The 18,814-nt window shown below is 46.6% G+C and overlaps 1 protein-coding gene across 4 annotated transcripts in view; it reads right to left on the bottom strand.

Moving 5' to 3' along the window:
- pard3bb (par-3 family cell polarity regulator beta b) overlaps nt 1-18,814 on the bottom strand; it is a 1,556,033-nt gene that overhangs the window by 183,729 nt on the left and 1,353,490 nt on the right. For all 4 annotated transcript variants that reach the window (XM_072482810.1, XM_072482818.1, XM_072482833.1 and 1 more), the window contains one exon: nt 1,931-2,063. In XM_072482810.1, coding sequence (XP_072338911.1) covers nt 1,931-2,063 — 133 coding nt within the window. The remainder of the gene's footprint in view (nt 1-1,930; nt 2,064-18,814) is intronic.

The following is an 18,814-nucleotide window of genomic DNA, read 5'->3' as shown; positions in this document are numbered from 1 at the left end:
GTAGAAGTAGGTATAATGGTGACGTTTCAGGGGCGTGTTGACAAAAACATGAATAGGATGGGAATTACATAGAACATACATACATTGCAGAAGGAGGCCATTCGGCCCATCGAGTCTGCACCGACCCACTTAAGCCCTCACTTCCACCCTATCCCTGAAACCCAATAACCCCCCCTAACCTTTTTTGGACACTGAGGGCAATTTAGGATGGCCAAACAACCTACCTACACGTCTTTGGAGTGAATTGAGGGATACAGACCCTCGGAAGTGTAGAAGGTTTTAGGTTAGATGGGCAGCATTGTCGGCGTAGGCTTGGAGGGCCAAAGGGCCTATTCCTGAGCTGTACGTTTCTTTGTTCTCTTTCTCATAAGGGTCCGGCGGTTGTAACACTTGCAACTCACTGGCACTGCTTTTGGGGCTATTATGACCAATAAGGAGCCTGAAGTGATTTCTGAAGAAACATACTGATTAGCAATTAGCATCTATTGACAAGCTAATTTTAGCACCATGTAACTGCCTCTTCAGCTATGATGTTTGGTTGGATTTGAAATACTGATATCCCGATAGCTACCATTAATAACTCAACAGCAGGTCCCACAGGTAAAACAGACATCACCTCCTGCACTTACCCTCTTACTGAAAATGATTGATTTGCACCAGTTGTTCCTGCAGCCTTCCCTTCGCCACAAAGATCCAGAAGACGCATCTCAGTACCCTGGCGAGCATCAATCCCTCAGCTAACGTCACTCAAAGCTATCTAGTCATGATCGCTATTTTTGTGGCCCTGCTGTGCACAAGTTGGCTGGTGGCATTTCCTACATGACAATAGTGACTACACTACAAAAACTATTTCATTGGCTGCAATGTGCTTTGGGAAGTCCCGAGGATGTGAAAGTCCCTACAGAAATGCACATTATTTCCTTTTGAAATGCCCTATGTTCATAAGAGAATCTAATTTTTTTGTAACCTCTATAGTAATCAAATGGAAAGAGAGACAAAGTCACTGCACGTGAGAGTTGCCAACTCGGTTTGGTCATATTCCTGGAGGTTTTATCATGTACGTTAATGCCTCCCTGCCGAGTAAGAATTTCCCAATCTCCAATATTTTGACATAACTAATAAACCAACATGTTCGAAGAAAATACAAAAACAAAACCCCATGCATGGATTATTCTGTTTTACCGCCACTATGTTTTCCTCCTTTATTGTTTGCACGAATGTCCAGGTCTTGCCTGCAAGATTAGCAACTTCACTCTGCAGTGAGGGAGTCGTCAGAGAGTCACCCCACAACATCGGAGTGTTTGATACAGAAACACTCTAGGTTCTGAAACTATCCCGGCTGTTTGCTCCCAACAAGTTAACCTGCTGGAGCAATCGTGACAAAGCTAACCAGCTGCTGTTTACTTTCTTGGTACCTGGGAAGCCGTGTTGTTTTTTCCTCTCTCTCTCTTAGTAAATCAAAATAAACTCATTTGAACTGTCTCCCCTGTACTTGGAAGAGGTAAGAATCCCAGAAGTATGATGTTCCTTAAGGGATAAATGAAAGAGCAATGCCGAATAAATCATCGAAAAACAACACTGCCTCCATCTAAACCCAATGCGCAAAAAAAAAAATTCAGAATTCTTAACTTGGCTATCAAAATAACCATCCATCTGGGAGAAGTCAAGAAAACCATATGGTGGCACAAGTAAATATTTATCACTGCCTGCCGCTGGCTAAAATACATTCGAGCCATGTTGTTCCACTCCATACAGGCCCGCGAAGCACACATTCAAGACAGCTGTGAACAAAATTAGTGCAGCTGGGATTTAACGGCTTAGGCCACTGCAGGTTTCTACTTCGATTTGCATGACTGTTCAGCTGTACAAGAAAGAGGTTCCGGTTTTATGGGGAATCCCCACATTGGCATCGCATGCGTCAAAGACTTACCCAAGGTGGTTCATAGTCACTGGGCCACTGCCTGCCTTCGTGCTCTTCGTAAGACGGAATGGCGCCCTCGCGTCTGGCCTGATGGTACTCCTTCCTCAGCTGATGGATTCGTTCAATGTTGTTGGGTCTGGCACTACACAGAAGAATAGAACAGGGTTAGGTGTTGGCTTTCTAAACAGAGCCCTTCCCCCGGAATGCTGAAGCAGGCCATGACCTCGGCGTCAGAGACTGTCCAGGCAAACCCTCGTCAAAATTGGTAAGGATCATTTGTTTTCCCCCATTAGAAGTTCAATGAAGGTAGAGCAATGTGTTTTGGGGGAAAAAAAACCCTCATCAATGGTCTCTACAGTGCACAGCAGCTTGGCGTACTGAAATAATCTCAAGGACTCGGTGCTATAGACATCACATTTCTCATCACAGTTCAACACATCAGCAGGCCATGTATCTTTGGAGAACATTGCTTCAGAAACTCATCCATCTCTGTTAATACTCCCATGGATAACTGCACTGGTCCCACTTCCCTTGGAAAAAGACCAAAAAGTGACTTAAAGGATGCCTTCAACTATACAAAAGGCATTGATAGGGTAGACTTGGGGGAGAATAAAACTAGGGTCATATATATAACAGAGTCACTAATAAATTCAGGAGAAACCTCTTTACCTACAGAGGGTTTAATTCAACAGGGAATTCATTATCCAGAGAATGATTAGAATGTGGAACTTGCTACCACATGGAGTAGTTGAGGATAACAGCAAACGTGTATTTAAGGGAAAGCTAGCCACATACACGAGGGAGAAAGGAGTTGAAGAATATATTGACAAGGTGCAAAGAAGCTCAGGTAGAGCAGAAGCATTGCATAGACCGATTACGCTGAATGGCCTGCTTAAGCGCTGCAAATTCCATGCATTTCTATGTAAAGAGATGCCAATTTCTCTTCCAAGGAAGTGGCGCTCTGAGTTCCCTGAAAGCTGAGCCAGTAAATGGTAGCATGGTACAGTATTATGCCACCGTGTACAGAAGATACCGGGCGCGATTCACCGATCATGAGACTAAGTGTCCGCGCCGCCGTGAACGCCATCGCGTTTCACGATGGCGCGAAACGGGTGCGGCCAGTAGGGATTCTGGTCTCCACAGGGGGCCAGCATGGCGCTGGAGCGGTTCACGCCTCTCCAGTCTTACATCCTGGCGTGGACTGGGGGCGGCGCCAACCCGCGCATGCACAGTGGCGAAGCGCCAACCGACGCATGCGCGGTAGACTCAAGGAACAGGAACACTCCGGCCCCGACGCAACATGGCGCGGGGGTTCTGGGGCCAGACGCACAACAAAGTAGGCCCAGGGGGGGGGGGGGGGGGGGGGGGGGGGGGGAGGAGGCCGGCCTGCGATCGGTGGGCCCCGCTCGCGGGCCATACCCTATCGGAGGCCCCCTTGGTGAAGGAGCGCTTTTCCCCACCGACAGTTTGCTCCCCGACCCTTCGCGCAGAGTTCCCGCCGGCAGCGACCAGGGGTGAATGGCACCGGCGTGACTCTGCCGTTACCACGCGGCCGCTCGGCGATAATCGGCGGCCCGGCCGTGGACAGCAGCTCGCGACCGGCGCCGTGCCAAACGCCCTGGCGCAAATGGCACCGATTCTCCGCACCTCGGAAAATCGCGCACCGCCGTCGTGGCGGCGTTCCGCGGTGATTCTCCGGCCCAGTGCGGGACTGGGAGAATCGCGCCCATCATGTCTGATTTTGCAGCTTGCGTTGAGTTGGGTGGGCGGTTCGGGTGCCGTAAAAGGCCTCAAATCCCCTGGGGCTGGGAAGAGAAGAAGGGGAAAATACAGCTGTGGTTCCGGTTCCAATGATATATAAGCATTGAGTCAACACAGAATCAGGCTTAGCTCTGATCCTCAGTAGACAAATGATAGAAAGAGCTGGCATTTCCGCAGCATCTTTTCATTCATATATCGTAAAGTGACTTAGGAACATAAGGAACAGGAGTCAACTGTACAGTCCTTCAAGCCTGCTTGCTCTGCCACTGAATACGACCATGGCTGATCGGCTACAACTCCACATTCCTGCCCATTCCCCATGAGGAGCATCCACAATACTCTGAGGTGGAAAATTTCCTGCGATCCATGCCCTCAGAGAGCAAATAAATTTCTCCTAGTCGCAATCTGAAATGATCGATTCCTTATCTTGAGTCTGTGCTCCCATGTTCTGGATTCACCAGAAAGGAGAAATAACCCCTTGGTGTCTACCCTGTCAAGCTCCAAACAAAGCACAGGTATTGTTGGAATACAGGAAGTATGGCAGCTAATTTATGCATAGCAAGCTAGCTCCCACAAACAACAATGATAAATGACCAAATAATCAGTTTCAATGATGTTGATTAAGGGAGCACAGGGATGCTCACTTGCTCTGCTTTGAATTGTGCCTTACAATTCTTTACATCCTCCTGCGAAAGCTTGGCAGGCTTTGGTTTAATGTTTCATCAGAAAGATGGCATAGCCAATGAGGTGATATGCCTGTAGATTATATTACATGTACTCAGCAGTGTGACCTCCCACCAGCAGGTGGCATCAGACATCAGTCAGGTGACATCCAGGTTACCAGCAGAAGATTTGAAGGCGCATACGGGGACAGTTGCACATAAGGGTAGTTCCAGGAGAGCCTAATGTAACTATGTGATAACTTGGTCTGTATAAGATTCCGACCAGTACCTTACCATGTGTATATTAATAAATCATCGTTCTGGCTAAGTCATCAGCAGTTAAATTCATTGCAAGACAAGAACACAGAACACAACAGCCAACAGTATAGCACTCTCTTGTTACATCCACTGGAGTGCCAAGCTAAGTCTCCTGCCTCTGGGGCGCGGCTTCAGCAGAATATGCATGTCAACAGCTAACCACTGAGACCCACACATTTAGAATGCCCAGTTTGGTGTTGCTGTGCTGCTGAACTGAACAGCAGAGGCAATGCTTTTCGAAAAAGGACAAAGTTAAGAAGTACTTTACCCACTAAGCACACAGAAAATAGTCAATTGCGTGAAGGTTTGGAGAGGCTTTGAACACAGGAAACATTGCATCATGCAAATCTCTTTTTTTTTCTCCCTTTAAAAACTGTTAAGATAAAATGACGGTGAGGCAGTGCTGTGATTTTGATGAATTTGACAGATATGCTATTGGAAATGCTACACTTCTTTCAGTGTCCCAAGGAAGAGAATAGACAGAGTGGGGGGCAAGGTTTCTACTCCTTACTCTTATGTTAGAACAGTTAATGACTTCAGAAGGGGGAAAATTTGGAAGGAAAGATGAGGCAGATGTGAGTGATAATGCTGTGGTGTCACCAAACTGCCCATCTCGGTAACACCTCACATTTATATACACCTTTAGTGTAGTAAAGTATCCCAAGGCATGTCACAGGATTGTAAGGAGATAAACATAGACACTGGGCCAAAGAATAAAACATTGGGAGAGGTGAACAGGAGGAGCTTGGTCTAGGAGATGGATTTTAAGCCACATCTTAGGGAATGAGAGGGAGTAGTGAGGTGGTGAGACTTAGGGAGAGAATTACAGAGCTAAAGGTTTGGACAGCTGAAGGCACAGCCGCCAAATACTGGGATAAAAAAATGAGGGGTAATGTGTAAAGATCTGAGTTGGAGGAATGCAAAGACTTCAAATTGTTTTTAGGACTGGATAAGGTCACACATTAAGTCACTTGGGTAAACGTGGATGAATTAAGTAAAATCATGTTTAACTAACATGGGGAGGTAGTGGCATTGTGGTAATTTAGTTTTATTCACTCAGGGGATGTGGGTGTCGCTGAATGGCCCAGCATTTATTGCCCATCCCTCACTGCCCTCCATTTCAGAGAGCATTTGAGAGTCACCCACATTGCTATGGATCTGGATTCACATGTAGGCTAGCCAGACTAGGTAAGGACAGCAGATTTCCTTCCCTAATGGACATTAGTGAAGCAGATGCGTGTTTGCGACAATCGACAATCAGCTCCAGATTTAAAAAAATTGAATTCAAATTTCACCATCTGCCGTGTTTGGATTTGAACCTGGGTCCCGGATCTTGTCCTGGTTCTCTGGATTACTAGTCCAGTGATAATATCACTATGCCACTGCCTCCCCTAATGTCACCGACTAATAATCCAAAAGACCAGTCTAATAGTCTGGGGAAAGGAGTTCAAACCCTCCCATGGTGGAATTTAAAATTCAAAACGCTCGTCTCAGTTATGGTGACCATGAAACCACTGTCGATTGTCAAAAAAGCCCATCTGGTTCATTAATGTCTTTTAGGGGAGGAAATCTACCATCATTACCTGGACTGGCTTACACGTGACTCTAGGCCCACAGCATGTGCTTGGCCTAGCAAGCCACTCAGTTGTATCAACTTGCTACAAAGTCAAAAAAGGAATGTAAATGGACGAACCAGATGGCATCGACCTTAGCGTCGGAAATGGCAACAACGGCAACAGCCTGACATAGTCATACTCATGGAATCATACCTTACAGACAATATTCCAGACACCACCAACCCCATCCCGGGATATTGTCTCCGGCAGAGGTGGCTGCAAAGTGGCAGGTAGTTGCAGTGGGAATCCTCAACATTGATTCTGGATCCAATGCAGTTTCATGGCATCACATTAAACATGGGCAAAGAACCCTCCAGCTGATTACTACCTCGCACCCTCCCTCAACTGATTAACAGTTGGAAGAAGCACTGAGGGTGGCAAGGGCACCAGATGTACTCTGGGTTTGGGACTTCAATGCCCATCACCAAAAGTGGCTCAGGAGAGCTACCCTTGATCATGCTGCTGGTGTCTTAAAAAAAAAGTGAAGTACCCAGTTCATTATTTTTCCAATTAAGGGCCACGTGGCAATCCACCTCCCCTGCACATCTTTGGGTTGTGGGGATGAGACCCACACAGACACAGGGAGAAGATGCAAACTCCACATGGGCAGTGTCCCGGGGCCAGGATCGAACCTGGGTCCTCGTGCCTTGAGGCAGCAGTGATAACCACTACGCCACCGTGCCGCCCCTGCTGGATGAGTCTTGAAGGACAGAGCTGTTAGGTTTGGTCTGTGATAGGTTGTCAAGGAACCAACAAGAGGAAAAAACTTACTTGACCAGCTCCTCACCAATCTACCTATTACGGTAGCACAGTGGATAGCACTGTTGCTACACAGCAGCAGGGTCCCAAGTTCAATTCCCGGCTTGGGTCACTGTCTGTGCGGAGTCTGCACGTTCCCCCTGTGTCTGCGTGGATTTCCTCCGGGTGCTCTGGTTTCCTCCCACAAGTCCTAAGAGACGTGCTGTTAGGTAATTTAGACATTCTGAATTCTCCCACTGTGTACTTGAGCAGGCGCCGGAATATGGCGACTCGGGGCCTTTCACAGTAACTTCATTGCAGTGTTAATATAAGCCTACTTATGACAATAAAGATTATTATTATTACAGATGCCACATTCTCCCCATGTCTGTGTGGGTTTCACCCCCACAAGCCAAAGATGTGCTGGTTCGGGGGATTGACCACGCTAAATTGCCCTTCATTGGAAAATCAAAAGTAATTGGCGACTCTAAATTAAAAAAAATATATTATTACAGATGCATCTGTCCATTGGTAGGGGTGACCACTCACAACCTTTGAGGAACCAAAGTCCTGTCTTCGTATTGACGATGCCCTCCACAGTGCTGTGTGGCACTACCACCAAGCCATGTGGAATAGATTTCAAAAAGATCTAGGAGCTCAAATCCATATTTGAGCATCCATATGGAGCTGTGAATTTAGCAGCAGCAGAATTGTATTCAACCACAATCTGTAACCTCATGACCCGGTGATTTTGAAAAGAACCATAGCCGACACGAGGAACATCTTTTAAACACAGCGAGTGGCTGTCATCTGGAATGGATGTTGAAGGCAGATTTAATTGAGGCTTTTAAAATGGAAAAGTACTTTATGGGGGAAAAGAAATTGCAAAAGGGCCACAGGAAAAATATGGGGGAGTGAGTGTAGCTGCACTGCTCTTGCAGAGTGCTGGCATGCACTGGACTGGTTGAAAAGCCTCCTACTGTGCTGTAACCATTCTATGATTCTATGAGATGGAGGGGACGAGGACCCTGGGAATGCTTTGAGAATATTAAACCTGAGGCCATTGTTGCATCCTTTATGTGAAAGAGCTTTACGTTCTGCTGCAAGTCACCATCTTTAAATTACAATATAGCTTGGCTTGACCCGAGGACTGAACTTTTCTGTGGTGAAATCACATCTTGTTCACAATCAGTTCTCAAGAACAAAGCATATTTCTTCAATACTGACCTGACGATATCGGTCAATACATCACAGCCATTTCACTTGTAAGTAATGGAAAATGTTTTGGAATTTTTTTGAGAGACAACTTGGACTTTTCCAGTGTTTTCATGTAGAAAAATGTCTTGGGGTGCTTCGCATGAAGGAAAGAAAACAGACATTGACCCTTTTTGTGGGTGGATTTGAGAGAACAGAGAATAAACTTGGTGAAAGTAGCCTTTGAAGAATGGGGAGTGAAACAGAGGTGGCAAATTTCAGAGAAGGTAGATCTCATCGAAAGGGTTGCAACAGTGGGCATACTGCCAAAAGATGTCAGCAACAGTTCAGTGGGAAGCACTCTCACCCCTGAATCCAGAGGTTGTGGGTTCAAGTCCACTCCAGAGACATGAGCATGTAATATCACCTGGCACTGCCAGTCCAGTACTGAGGAAGTGCTGTACACCCCAGAGGTGACAACTTCTGGATGGCGCGCGAGACTAGAAATCCTCTTCTCTCTCAGTGGCATAAGAAATACCAGTGCATGATTCTGGAGAAGAGCAAGGGAGTTCTCCCCATCATCCTGGCCAACATTTATCTCTCAACAAACATCACCAAAACAGATTGTCTGGTCATTATCACATTGTTCTTTATGCAAGCTCGATGCGGTGTGCAAATTGTCTGCCACATTTCCTACATTACACAAGTGACTAGACTTCAAAAAGTACTTTGTGTGCTATAAAATCGCGAAGGTGCTATTGTAGCCACCTAAATTGGCAATCCCCCGATTTAAAATGGCGAATGGCAAAGGCTGATGGGAAAGTCAGCCAACATAGACAGAAACCAGCAGGTGCAGGTTTGCTGTGTATTTAACTCTGCAAACGGCCAGACAACATCGATACCAGCGACCATCAGCATAACAATGTAGCAGCCATCTACATACTGATGAGCAATCCCCGGGAACAAGAAGTAACATTTTGGACACACAAAGCAAAGCCAGACTCCCCGGCGCCAGCAGGAGCAAACACAAAGGAGGTGAACGAACACCTCAAGACGGCACATCGATCAGGGAACCGCTCCAGTATTGGAGAAATCGAACCAAGCGATTGGGACAAAGTCCAATCACTTGGGACCAGGTACAGGGCCCACCCGAAAGGCGGGAAGCCCCTGGGGACTATAAGAGTTAAGCCCCAAGTTCAAATCTCTCTCTCTTCACCTCTTGGTCCTGCCCGGGTCACCCAGCAACACGAACCAACATTGACCGTGACCGGTGCAGTGACCACTGACAGAAGTAAGTCTTAATTCAACGCTCGCTACGAGATAGGCGCTCCTAGCTACCAATCCGTACCAACTTCGAATCCCGCAGACTCAGAACCCGAACGAAAGGCCATTTGTTCACCTGACCTAGTGGGCCAGTCTGAAGTTAAGTATAGGCCTGTTAGTTATAGAAGTAGCTTAGACGTAGAATTTGTGCATGAGTAGCGATTACTGTGTATAATAAACGTGCTTTGATTTGAATCTTACTAATCGGTGTATTGGGGTCATTGATCATTACTCGGACTTGAACCTCGTGGCGGTATCATAAAGATACCTGGCGACTCGAGAGCAAAGGTAATAAAACAGAGCAATTGAACCAACGGAAAGTTAGCAACACTATATAAAATGCAAATCTGTCTCAATGATTTGCTAGTCTTCGTGATTCTGACTTTATTAAACAGATAGTTAGATTGTAGAAATTCTGAGCTGCTCAGTACCTCATGTTGCATTCAGAATGACCAGTCTATCATTTTCAAGGTCACTCTGTAGTGGAGAATATAAGTGTATTTTTCCAACAGCACTCAGAGTTAATACAGCGGGAACATTAAATGATTTAGTATTGAATGCTGAAGAAGATAGATGTAAAAATGACAAGGGCGTAGAGTTTCCGTTTATTCTGCTTGATTAATGTGTGCAATTGGCTGAACCAGTGCAAAAAAACATAGGGAATTTAAACCCAAGCACTGCCAAGCGTATACAGGGTTTCTCTGCAATCTTCAATACTGATGCAAAAATAACTGCGCCCGAAACTACTGATGCCCACAAAACTGACCACATCCCAGACAGAAATAATAGGCATGGCAAGTTTCTGTTGACCGTACCTGTTTGCAGCCATTTGAGGAGGATTTAAAAAAAATTATTTTTCATGGAATATAGGTGTTCGCGTTTGCTGCCCATTCGTAATTGCACTTGAATGGAGTGGTTTGCTGGGCCACTTTCCAGTACATTTAAGAGTCAACCACATTGCTGGAGATGTGTGGGCGAGGCCAGGCAAGGTGAAGATGGCATTTTCTCATCTCTAAAGGACATCAGTGAACCAGGTGGGTTTTTACAACAAACGATTATAATGACACTAGCTTTACATTCCAGGTTTATTAACTGAATGCAAGTTTCACCGGCTGCAGTGGTGGGATTTAAACCTCTGTCCCCAGAACAGTATCCTGGGCCGTTGGACTGCTTCGTCCAGTGACATTACCAACTTGCCATCTGTCTTCCCTAATTTTTAATTGGCCCGCAGGCACATTTTAAACATTTGCAACATATTAAAGGATTTAATTCTCTGAGAAACTGACCAATTAAACCAGTAAATGTTTCAGTGATGTATTTTGAAGCCATTTTCAGTGATTTCATAGTCAGATTGCACACAGGTGGTGGGTGGCTAGACACGGGGCTGGACTCTTTGGTCCCGCAGCCGCGTGTTTCTCGGTGGCTCGACGTTCACTGGCGGTGGGATTCTCTACTCCCACCGCTAGTCCATGGGATTCCCTACTGAAGACACCCCACGCTGCTGGGAAACCCGCGGGTGGGGGTAGGCAGCCTGCGGGAACAGAGAATCCCAATGGCTGGAGAATTCCGGCCCTGATTTTTGAAACTGCTTACTTTTCATAACAAACCTATTTTCAGCTGTTTTAATAAAACTGCATTGTTAAATACATCCAGGAACATCTTCCAAGGCAAAGAAAAAAATCCAAACGATTGTGTTCGATGAGGCTGGCAGTTTTGTGCCGGCACAGGGAAGATGTAACATTTGTGATTATGCAAATGAGGTTCATGGAAACGTGGGGCGCAATTCTCCGGTATCGGCGTGATGTCCGCCGACCGGCGCCAAAAACGGCGCAAATCAGTCCGGCATCGCACCGCCCCAAAGGTGCAGAATCCTCCGCATCTTGGGGGGCCGAGCCCTAACCTTGAGGGGCTAGGCCCACGCCGGACTGATTTCCGCCCCGCCAGCTGGCGGGAAAGGCCTTTGGTGCCCGCCAGCTGGTGCGGAAATGACATTGCCGGGCGGTGCATGTGCGGGAGCGTTAGCGGCCGCTCACGGCATCCCCGCGCATGCGCTGTGGAGGGAGTCTCTTCTGCCTCTGCCATGGTGGAGGCCGTGGCGAAGGCTGAAGGAAAAGAGTGCCCCCACGGCACAGGCCCATCCGCGGATCAGTAGGCCCCGATCGCGGGCCAGGCCACAGTGGGGGCACCCCCGGGGCCAGATCACCCCGCGCCCCCCCGGTGCCGGAGAATTCGGCAACTGGCGGGGGCGGGATTCACGCCAGCCCCTGGCGATTCTCCGACCCGGCGGGGGGTCGCAGAATCTCGCCCTCAACTCTGACCTATTTTATGCTTATGCCTTAAGTGGAAACCTACCCTCAGGGTTTTTAGTTAGTCGCTGTGCCCAAAGGATTCAACCTTAGTTTCTTTTTAGTAAGCCAGTCACGGACATAACAGGTTTCAGGTATGGCTTGTGGCCTTGCTGCTACAGGCTGTGCAGTTTTCAGATTTCTTAGATATTGTAATTCAAAGTGTTTAAGCCTACATCAAATCACACCACCCACATACCCTCTTTCCTCACCACCCCCACCGCCTCTGAAAACCCTAACCAACTTGAACAACAGATGCCAAATTCACCAAAGACAAGTCTACAAACCAGATCAGATATAATTCCGTTCAAATGACACGGTGGTGCAATGGTCAGCACTGCTGCCTTGCATCGCTGAGGACCCGGGCTCGTTCTCCGCCCTGGGCCATTGTCCATATTGAGTTTTCACATTCTCCCCATGATTGCCAGGGTCTTAACCCCACAGCTTCCGAAGTTCTTGCCAACCTTTCGTGGACAGGACCCAGCGCCTCCTCAATCGATTTACGGAGAGTTTCAAACATCACTCTCCATTACCTCTCAATGCTTTCCAAATTTAGTAGCCAGTATCCCAGTGCCGTGATTGGGGCTGGTGCAACCTCCGGAGTCGCCGCTGTCATCTTCCCTGCTGAGGCTCGACGCAAAACCTCCGAGTCAGTTGAAGAAATTTCACCTGAAGACTTCTTAGTTCTAGCCTTTTTTGACACCCTTCAACAATAGGCTCCTTCTACTTTCATATGGCAGGAGCAGTTACCATCCGATTCCATACTTTCCAGGAGAAAGCGCAGGTCCTGATGTGGGCCAAGGAGAACCATGACTCGAGATGGGAAGTTAGAATCTATCAGGATGTCAGAGTGGAGCTTGCGTGGAAGCGGGCTGCCTTCAATAAGGCCAAAGCGGCATTGTACAAAAGTGGAGTGCGGTTTAGAGTGGTGTACCCGGTGAGCCTGAAAGTTACCTTCAGGTCAAGGAACTGTTACTTTGACACTTTGGAGGAGGCTTTTATTGCAGAGCATGGACTGGGACCAAGTTAAACGGGCTCTGTGTGGACTTTTAAGCTTGTGTGTGGGGAAGGGTTTTAGGGTATTTTGTATATATTTGTTGTTATTTCTTCGTTCTTAGGTTGGGATGGGATGGGAATGTTTTGCATATGTTGTGTGCTGGTGGATGGGAGGTTAACTGTTCTGAGGGATATTGTTTGAGGTAGCATTTGTGTTTTTTTTAAATATATGGCTCCTGGTGGAATCTTGTTCTTTGTAGGCGTGTTGACTTTTGTTGTATTTTGCAGCTAGAATAAGTAGAGGTGTTCCTTTCTCTTTTTGCTTCACTGGGCAGGGGCTACCTCACTAGCAGTAAATATAGCTAGCGAATGGGAGCGAGGTGGGTGGAGGGGCTGCCGACTGTTGGATCTGTTTTTTGTGGTTCAATGAGCCTAGCATCTTTGTTTTGTTGGGGGTTGGGGTTGGTTAGGAGGGTTTTGTTCTTTGGTATGTCACCAACATGTACATTTGGGTGGGGTCTGGTTCAGGGAAGGGGGAGGATTGGGGAGGGGGAGGATTGGGGCCGGGAGGGTTAATTTTCTGATGGTGACTGGGGTTTTCTTTGTTTACTTTATGGGTGGGTTCGGCAGCCATCTTGGGTGGGACTTGGGCCTACATCCTCGGGGCAGGCGCTTGATAATCCTTTGTGGTGGAAATAGCTGACTTCGGGTTGGGTGCGCGGGGGGGGGGGGGGGGGGCGGGAGGCTCCCGAATCAGTTGGTCAACTGGAACGTAAGGGGATTGAGGGGGCCCAGTACAAGATCAAGAGTTTTCTCTCAACTAAAGAATCTGAGGGCTGATGTGTTTTTGAAGGAGACTCTGCCGGTGAGGGACCAGACCAGATTGCGGAAAGGGTGAGTGAGCCAGGTCTTTCACTCGGGCTTTGATTATAAGGCCTGATGGGGGGAGGGGGAGGAAAGAGAGAGACAGAGAGAGAGAGAGAGTCAGAGAGAGAGGGGTGGCAGAAATGTTAATCAATAAACTGGTTCTTTTTTCAGCGGACAAGGTTGTGGCGGACCCATGTGATAGGTACGTGATGGTCACAGGGTCTTTGGCAGGTAGGATGGTGGTATTGGCATATGCCCCGAATTGGCACGATACTGCATTTATTAGGAAGCTTCCATGCCAGATTTGGATACACCACACCAACAGAATTTTGGAGGTGATTTTAATTGTGTGCTGGATCCGAAGTTGGATTGTTCTAGGCTGAAATCGTTGGCGCCATTGGACGAAGATGCTGTTAGCGTTTAAGGAACAGGTGGGGGGCGGGTCAAATCCATGGTGGTTTATGCACCCAGTGGGAGGGAGGAGTAAAGAATTCTCCTTCTTCTACCCAGTACGTAAGGTGTTCTCCAGGGTCGACCCCTTTCTGGTGGGCAGGTCTCTTCTACCTTAGGTGAGGAAGGCAGAGTACTCGGCCATTATCATCTCAGATCATGCCCCACGTCTGGTGGATTTGATTTTGGAGTCATGCCCTAAGCGCCCACTGTGAAGATTGGATGTAGGATTATTGACGGAATGGGGTTCGGCAGGCGCATGTCTATGGCCATTGATGAGTATGTAGAATTTAATAGGAATGAGTCTGTCTCGCCCTCCGTGCTTTGGGAAGCCTTGACAGCAGTGATTAGTGGAGAGATTATATTGTATAAGGTGCATATGGATCGGGAGGTACTGGTGAAATGGCAGAGGTTGGTGGATCAAATCTTGGAAGTGGACTGGATGTACGCGTGTGATCCTACCCCGGAGCTCCTGGCGAGCAGGAAGTTGCAGACACAGTTCAATCTGTCCTCCACAGGCAGGGCGGAGAGCCAACTGCGGTGGTAGGGGGAGAAGGCCAGCCATCTGTAGGCTAATCAGCTGAGGTGGTAGGCGATCTCCTTATTCCGGTTAGGGGCTAGAATGGAAGTTTTGTTTCTACCCCAGATAAAATTAACACTGCGTTTGAGGCTTTTTACAAGCGTCTCTATAGGACCGCGCCCTCGGTGGGGGGGCTTTGGGTAAGTGGAAGGGGATAAAGTGGGGAGGAGTGGAACATAGGGTGTCCCTCTTTACTGATGACCTGCTGCTTTATGTTAAGGATCCCATCGCCAGTACGGATGAAATAATGGAGTCATCGTGTCTACACTGGCTCTCCAAAATAGCATTATGCCACTTCCCCAAATCCCGGCATATTGTTTCTATTCAAGTAATCATCTGATAACCTCTTGAGTTCCTCAATTAAACCTGCTGCCACGACACATCCAGGAAGTGCATTCAGGAAGGGAAAGTAAGATGGGAGTTGTGGGGGATTCCTTTATTTGGGTATTAGACAGTCTTGGTCCTGAAGTTTTAGGATGATGGGGGCCACCTCCTGCCATCCAGGGAGTCAGCAGAGAACACATCTCCGCCAAATCCAACAGCCTATTTCACTGTTAAGTTTGGACAGCAAGATATTGGCTAAGGTTTTGGCATTAAGGCTATAGCCCTAACTTCCTGTGGTGATTATGCAGGATCAGACAGGCTTTGGTCGAGGTTGGCAACTGTCAGCCAATATTCGGCGGTTGTTGCATGTTGTTCTCTCCCCGTCTGGTGGACCAGAGCCGTAGATAATTGTGACTTTGGATGCCGAGAAGGCATTTGATAGGTTGCAGTGGAAGTTCTGGAGAAGTTTGGTATGGGGTCAAAATTAATCTTTTGGGTACGTTACTGTAAGGGCCCCCTCGGCTAGTGTTTGTACTAACGCCTTTAGCTCGGGGTACTTCCAATTAAATGGGGAACAAGACAAGGGTGTGCAATGTTCCCCCTCCTATGTGTGTTCGTGATTGAGGCCTTAGCCAACGCTTTGAGGGCTTTGGGTAAGTGGAAGGGGATAAAGTGGGAAGGGGTGGAACATAGACTGTCCCTATATACTGATGACCTGCTACTTTATGTTAAGGATCCCGTCCCCAGTATGGGTGAAATAATGGAGTCATCGTGTCTACACTGGCTCTCCAAAATAGCATTATGCCACTTCCCCAAATCCCGGCATATTGTTTCTATTCAAGTAATCATCTGATAACCTCTTGAGTTCCTCAATTAAACCTGCTGCCACGACACATCCAGGAAGTGCATTCAGGAAGGGAAAGTAAGATGGGAGTTGTGGGGGATTCCTTTATTTGGGTATTAGACAGTCTTGGTCCTGAAGTTTTAGGATGATGGGGGCCACCTCCTGCCATCCAGGGAGTCAGCAGAGAACACATCTCTGCCAAATCCAACAGCCCTGCTGCCATTCTACACTCTAACCAGCATCAATTATCATGCCCAACACCCATCTCACTCGGGAGAAACCACTGCCTTAGAGGGCTGTCAGAACAATCAGACTGTAAGTCACTCAGTTCATGGGCAATTAGGGATGAGCAATAAATGCTGACCTTTTCCACATCCCGTGAAAGAATTGAAACAATATTAGAAATAAACCCAGTGAATTAGAGATATAAATACTGTTTAGAAGGCATGGCATAGTTGTCTTTCCTAAGACATGGTTGTTAGCTGGAAGGGTAGCCTCATTGATTGAAGATATCATTACATGATTAGTAATACAGGATTTAGGTAAGGAAAGGTAAACAGTGAAGACTCAATGGATACACTGAGGAATAAGAGAGGGTTTAAAACTATACTGGAAACTGTCTATTGGCCACTTCATAACAACGATGAAGTGACAGGATGTATGAATTCAGCCATGAGCAATGCATGCAGCAAAAGTAAGGTTTTTTTCCCACAGAATCCCTACAGTGCAGAAGGAGGCCAGTTGGCCCATCGACTCTGCCCCAACCCTCCTTAAGTGCACCCTACCTAGGCCCACTAACTCACCCTATCCCAGGAACCCTGCACATTGATCATGGCCAATCCACCTAACCTGCACATGTTTTGACTGTGGGAGGAAACTGGAGCACCCGGAGGAAACCCATGCAGACATGGGGAGAACATGCAAACTCCACAGTCACCTAAGGCTGGAATTAAACCTGGGTCCCTAGCGCTATGAGGTAGCTGTGCTAACCACTTTGCCACCATGCCGTTTTGTGTTTTCAAATGGAAACATTTATCAAATAATGATCAAATCCAATGGTATATTTGCAAGAGATAAATATAACACAATTATTGAAGTTCTAGATTTTGGTAAGGCTCTTGTTGACTGTTGTCTTTCCTAAGACATGGTTGTTAGCTGGAAGGGTAGCCTCATTGATTGAAGATACCATTACATGATTAGTAATAGAGGATTTAGGTAAGCAAAGATAAACAGTGAAGACTCAATGGATAAACTGAGGAATAAAAGAAGGTTTAAAACTATATTGGGAACTGTTTATTGGCCACTTCATAACAACAATGAAGTGGCAGGATGTATGAATTCAGCCATGAGAAATGCGCACCACAGGATGGCACAACGCAACTGGTGTCACAGTTCCAGAATTATTTGCTAGCATGCCCTCTCACCTCTACCTCTGTGTAGGTAAGTACGTATTGTATGAAAAGGAAGATTGGCAAAGCTTTGAACCCATTCATGTCAAATACTGCTGGGAGGCAAATTCACAAATGAGTAATTGTGTGAACTGCAGTAACCGCTCAGTTAAGACAGCAGACATCAAGACAAAAATAAGATGCACATCATATAAAATAGCCATTACCCTGATCACAGCATAGTGAAACGTAAAACATCTGTTTTACAGAATTTTTAATAAAATCACATTCATCAGAGTAAGCACAAGGATTTTTTTCCCTTCAAATGCTAGGGACAGAAAGCATTGCTGTCATTATTACTTGCAGCCAAACCAAGTCACGCATTTTTAATTTAGAATAGATGACCTCAAGCTATCATGAGGGAGGTTCTTGCAGGCAGCCTTCTGTATGTTTATTATGAGAAAGCTATTAATGATCCCCTGCAGTGCCCAGGCCAACAGGCAGAGCAGTAGGGAGAAGACCATCTATTTCCAAGTTACAGTCAGGCACAAGTTGCCAGTAGTTAACATCAAATAAACTCACTTATTTCTTCACGATTACTCCCAGATATTTTGTTCTCAGTTGGTCGGGGTGGGGGTTGGGGGTTGGAGGAGCATTAACTGTGGAATAATTGTTGGCTTAAAGAGAAATCTGAACACGTCGTAAATTAACTGACAGAACATTGCCACAAGATTTAACAAACTTTATAGTATACAAGAAGAATTAAACAAAGCAAGCACTATTAACTTAACATTATAGTTTACAATTACCAATGTTATAAACTCAATTCCTTTATATGTTACATGGATCGTGGTGGTTAATTCACTTCTCCCAGGACCAACCCAAACCTATGCCACAGTCCCCAGCGGTTACATTGATTTTCCCTCAGGCATTCTCCAAGGTATAAAATTTCATGGGGAAACTTCTACCAGCTATTGGCTTAACAATCCTTCAAATTCTCTTCAAAATCTCATGACTCCTCAGTTCAAATGTAGGTTTCACTGCATTCGTGCATGGGGATTTAAACATCAGGGACAGCCCTGGTTCCTAATGGCTCTCTATGTTCCCACAGTTTCTGGCAGTTGCCAGTTCCCACTGCTAATTCCCAGCTCCTGGCAGTTGCATTCTCTCTACCTGTTCCAAGCTAATTGCAAATTGCCTTCTATCGCATTGCTGTGTAGATCACTGTAGATTTCTTCCTCGAGTTCTGCACAAGACAAATCATCCAACTTCTTTTCCCCTCACAAATTCCAAACTGAGCTTGAGCCTCACTCGCATTCTAAGCAATGAATGATAAAGTTAGCTTGTTCTCTGCTTAAGATGCAGGCCTGATTTCCTTTGACTCTCCCAACTCAGTAAACGTTTTTGAAAATAAACTCAGAGTACCCAATTATTTTTTTCCCAATTTAAGGGCAATTTAGCGTGGCCAATCCACCTGACCTGCACAT

Source organism: Scyliorhinus torazame, chromosome 2 (assembly GCF_047496885.1).
Source record: "Scyliorhinus torazame isolate Kashiwa2021f chromosome 2, sScyTor2.1, whole genome shotgun sequence".
NCBI classification, from domain to species: Eukaryota; Metazoa; Chordata; class Chondrichthyes; order Carcharhiniformes; family Scyliorhinidae; genus Scyliorhinus; species Scyliorhinus torazame.
The sequence above is the reverse complement of the archived record's forward strand: the minus strand, read 5'-3'. Positions and strand labels throughout refer to the sequence as shown.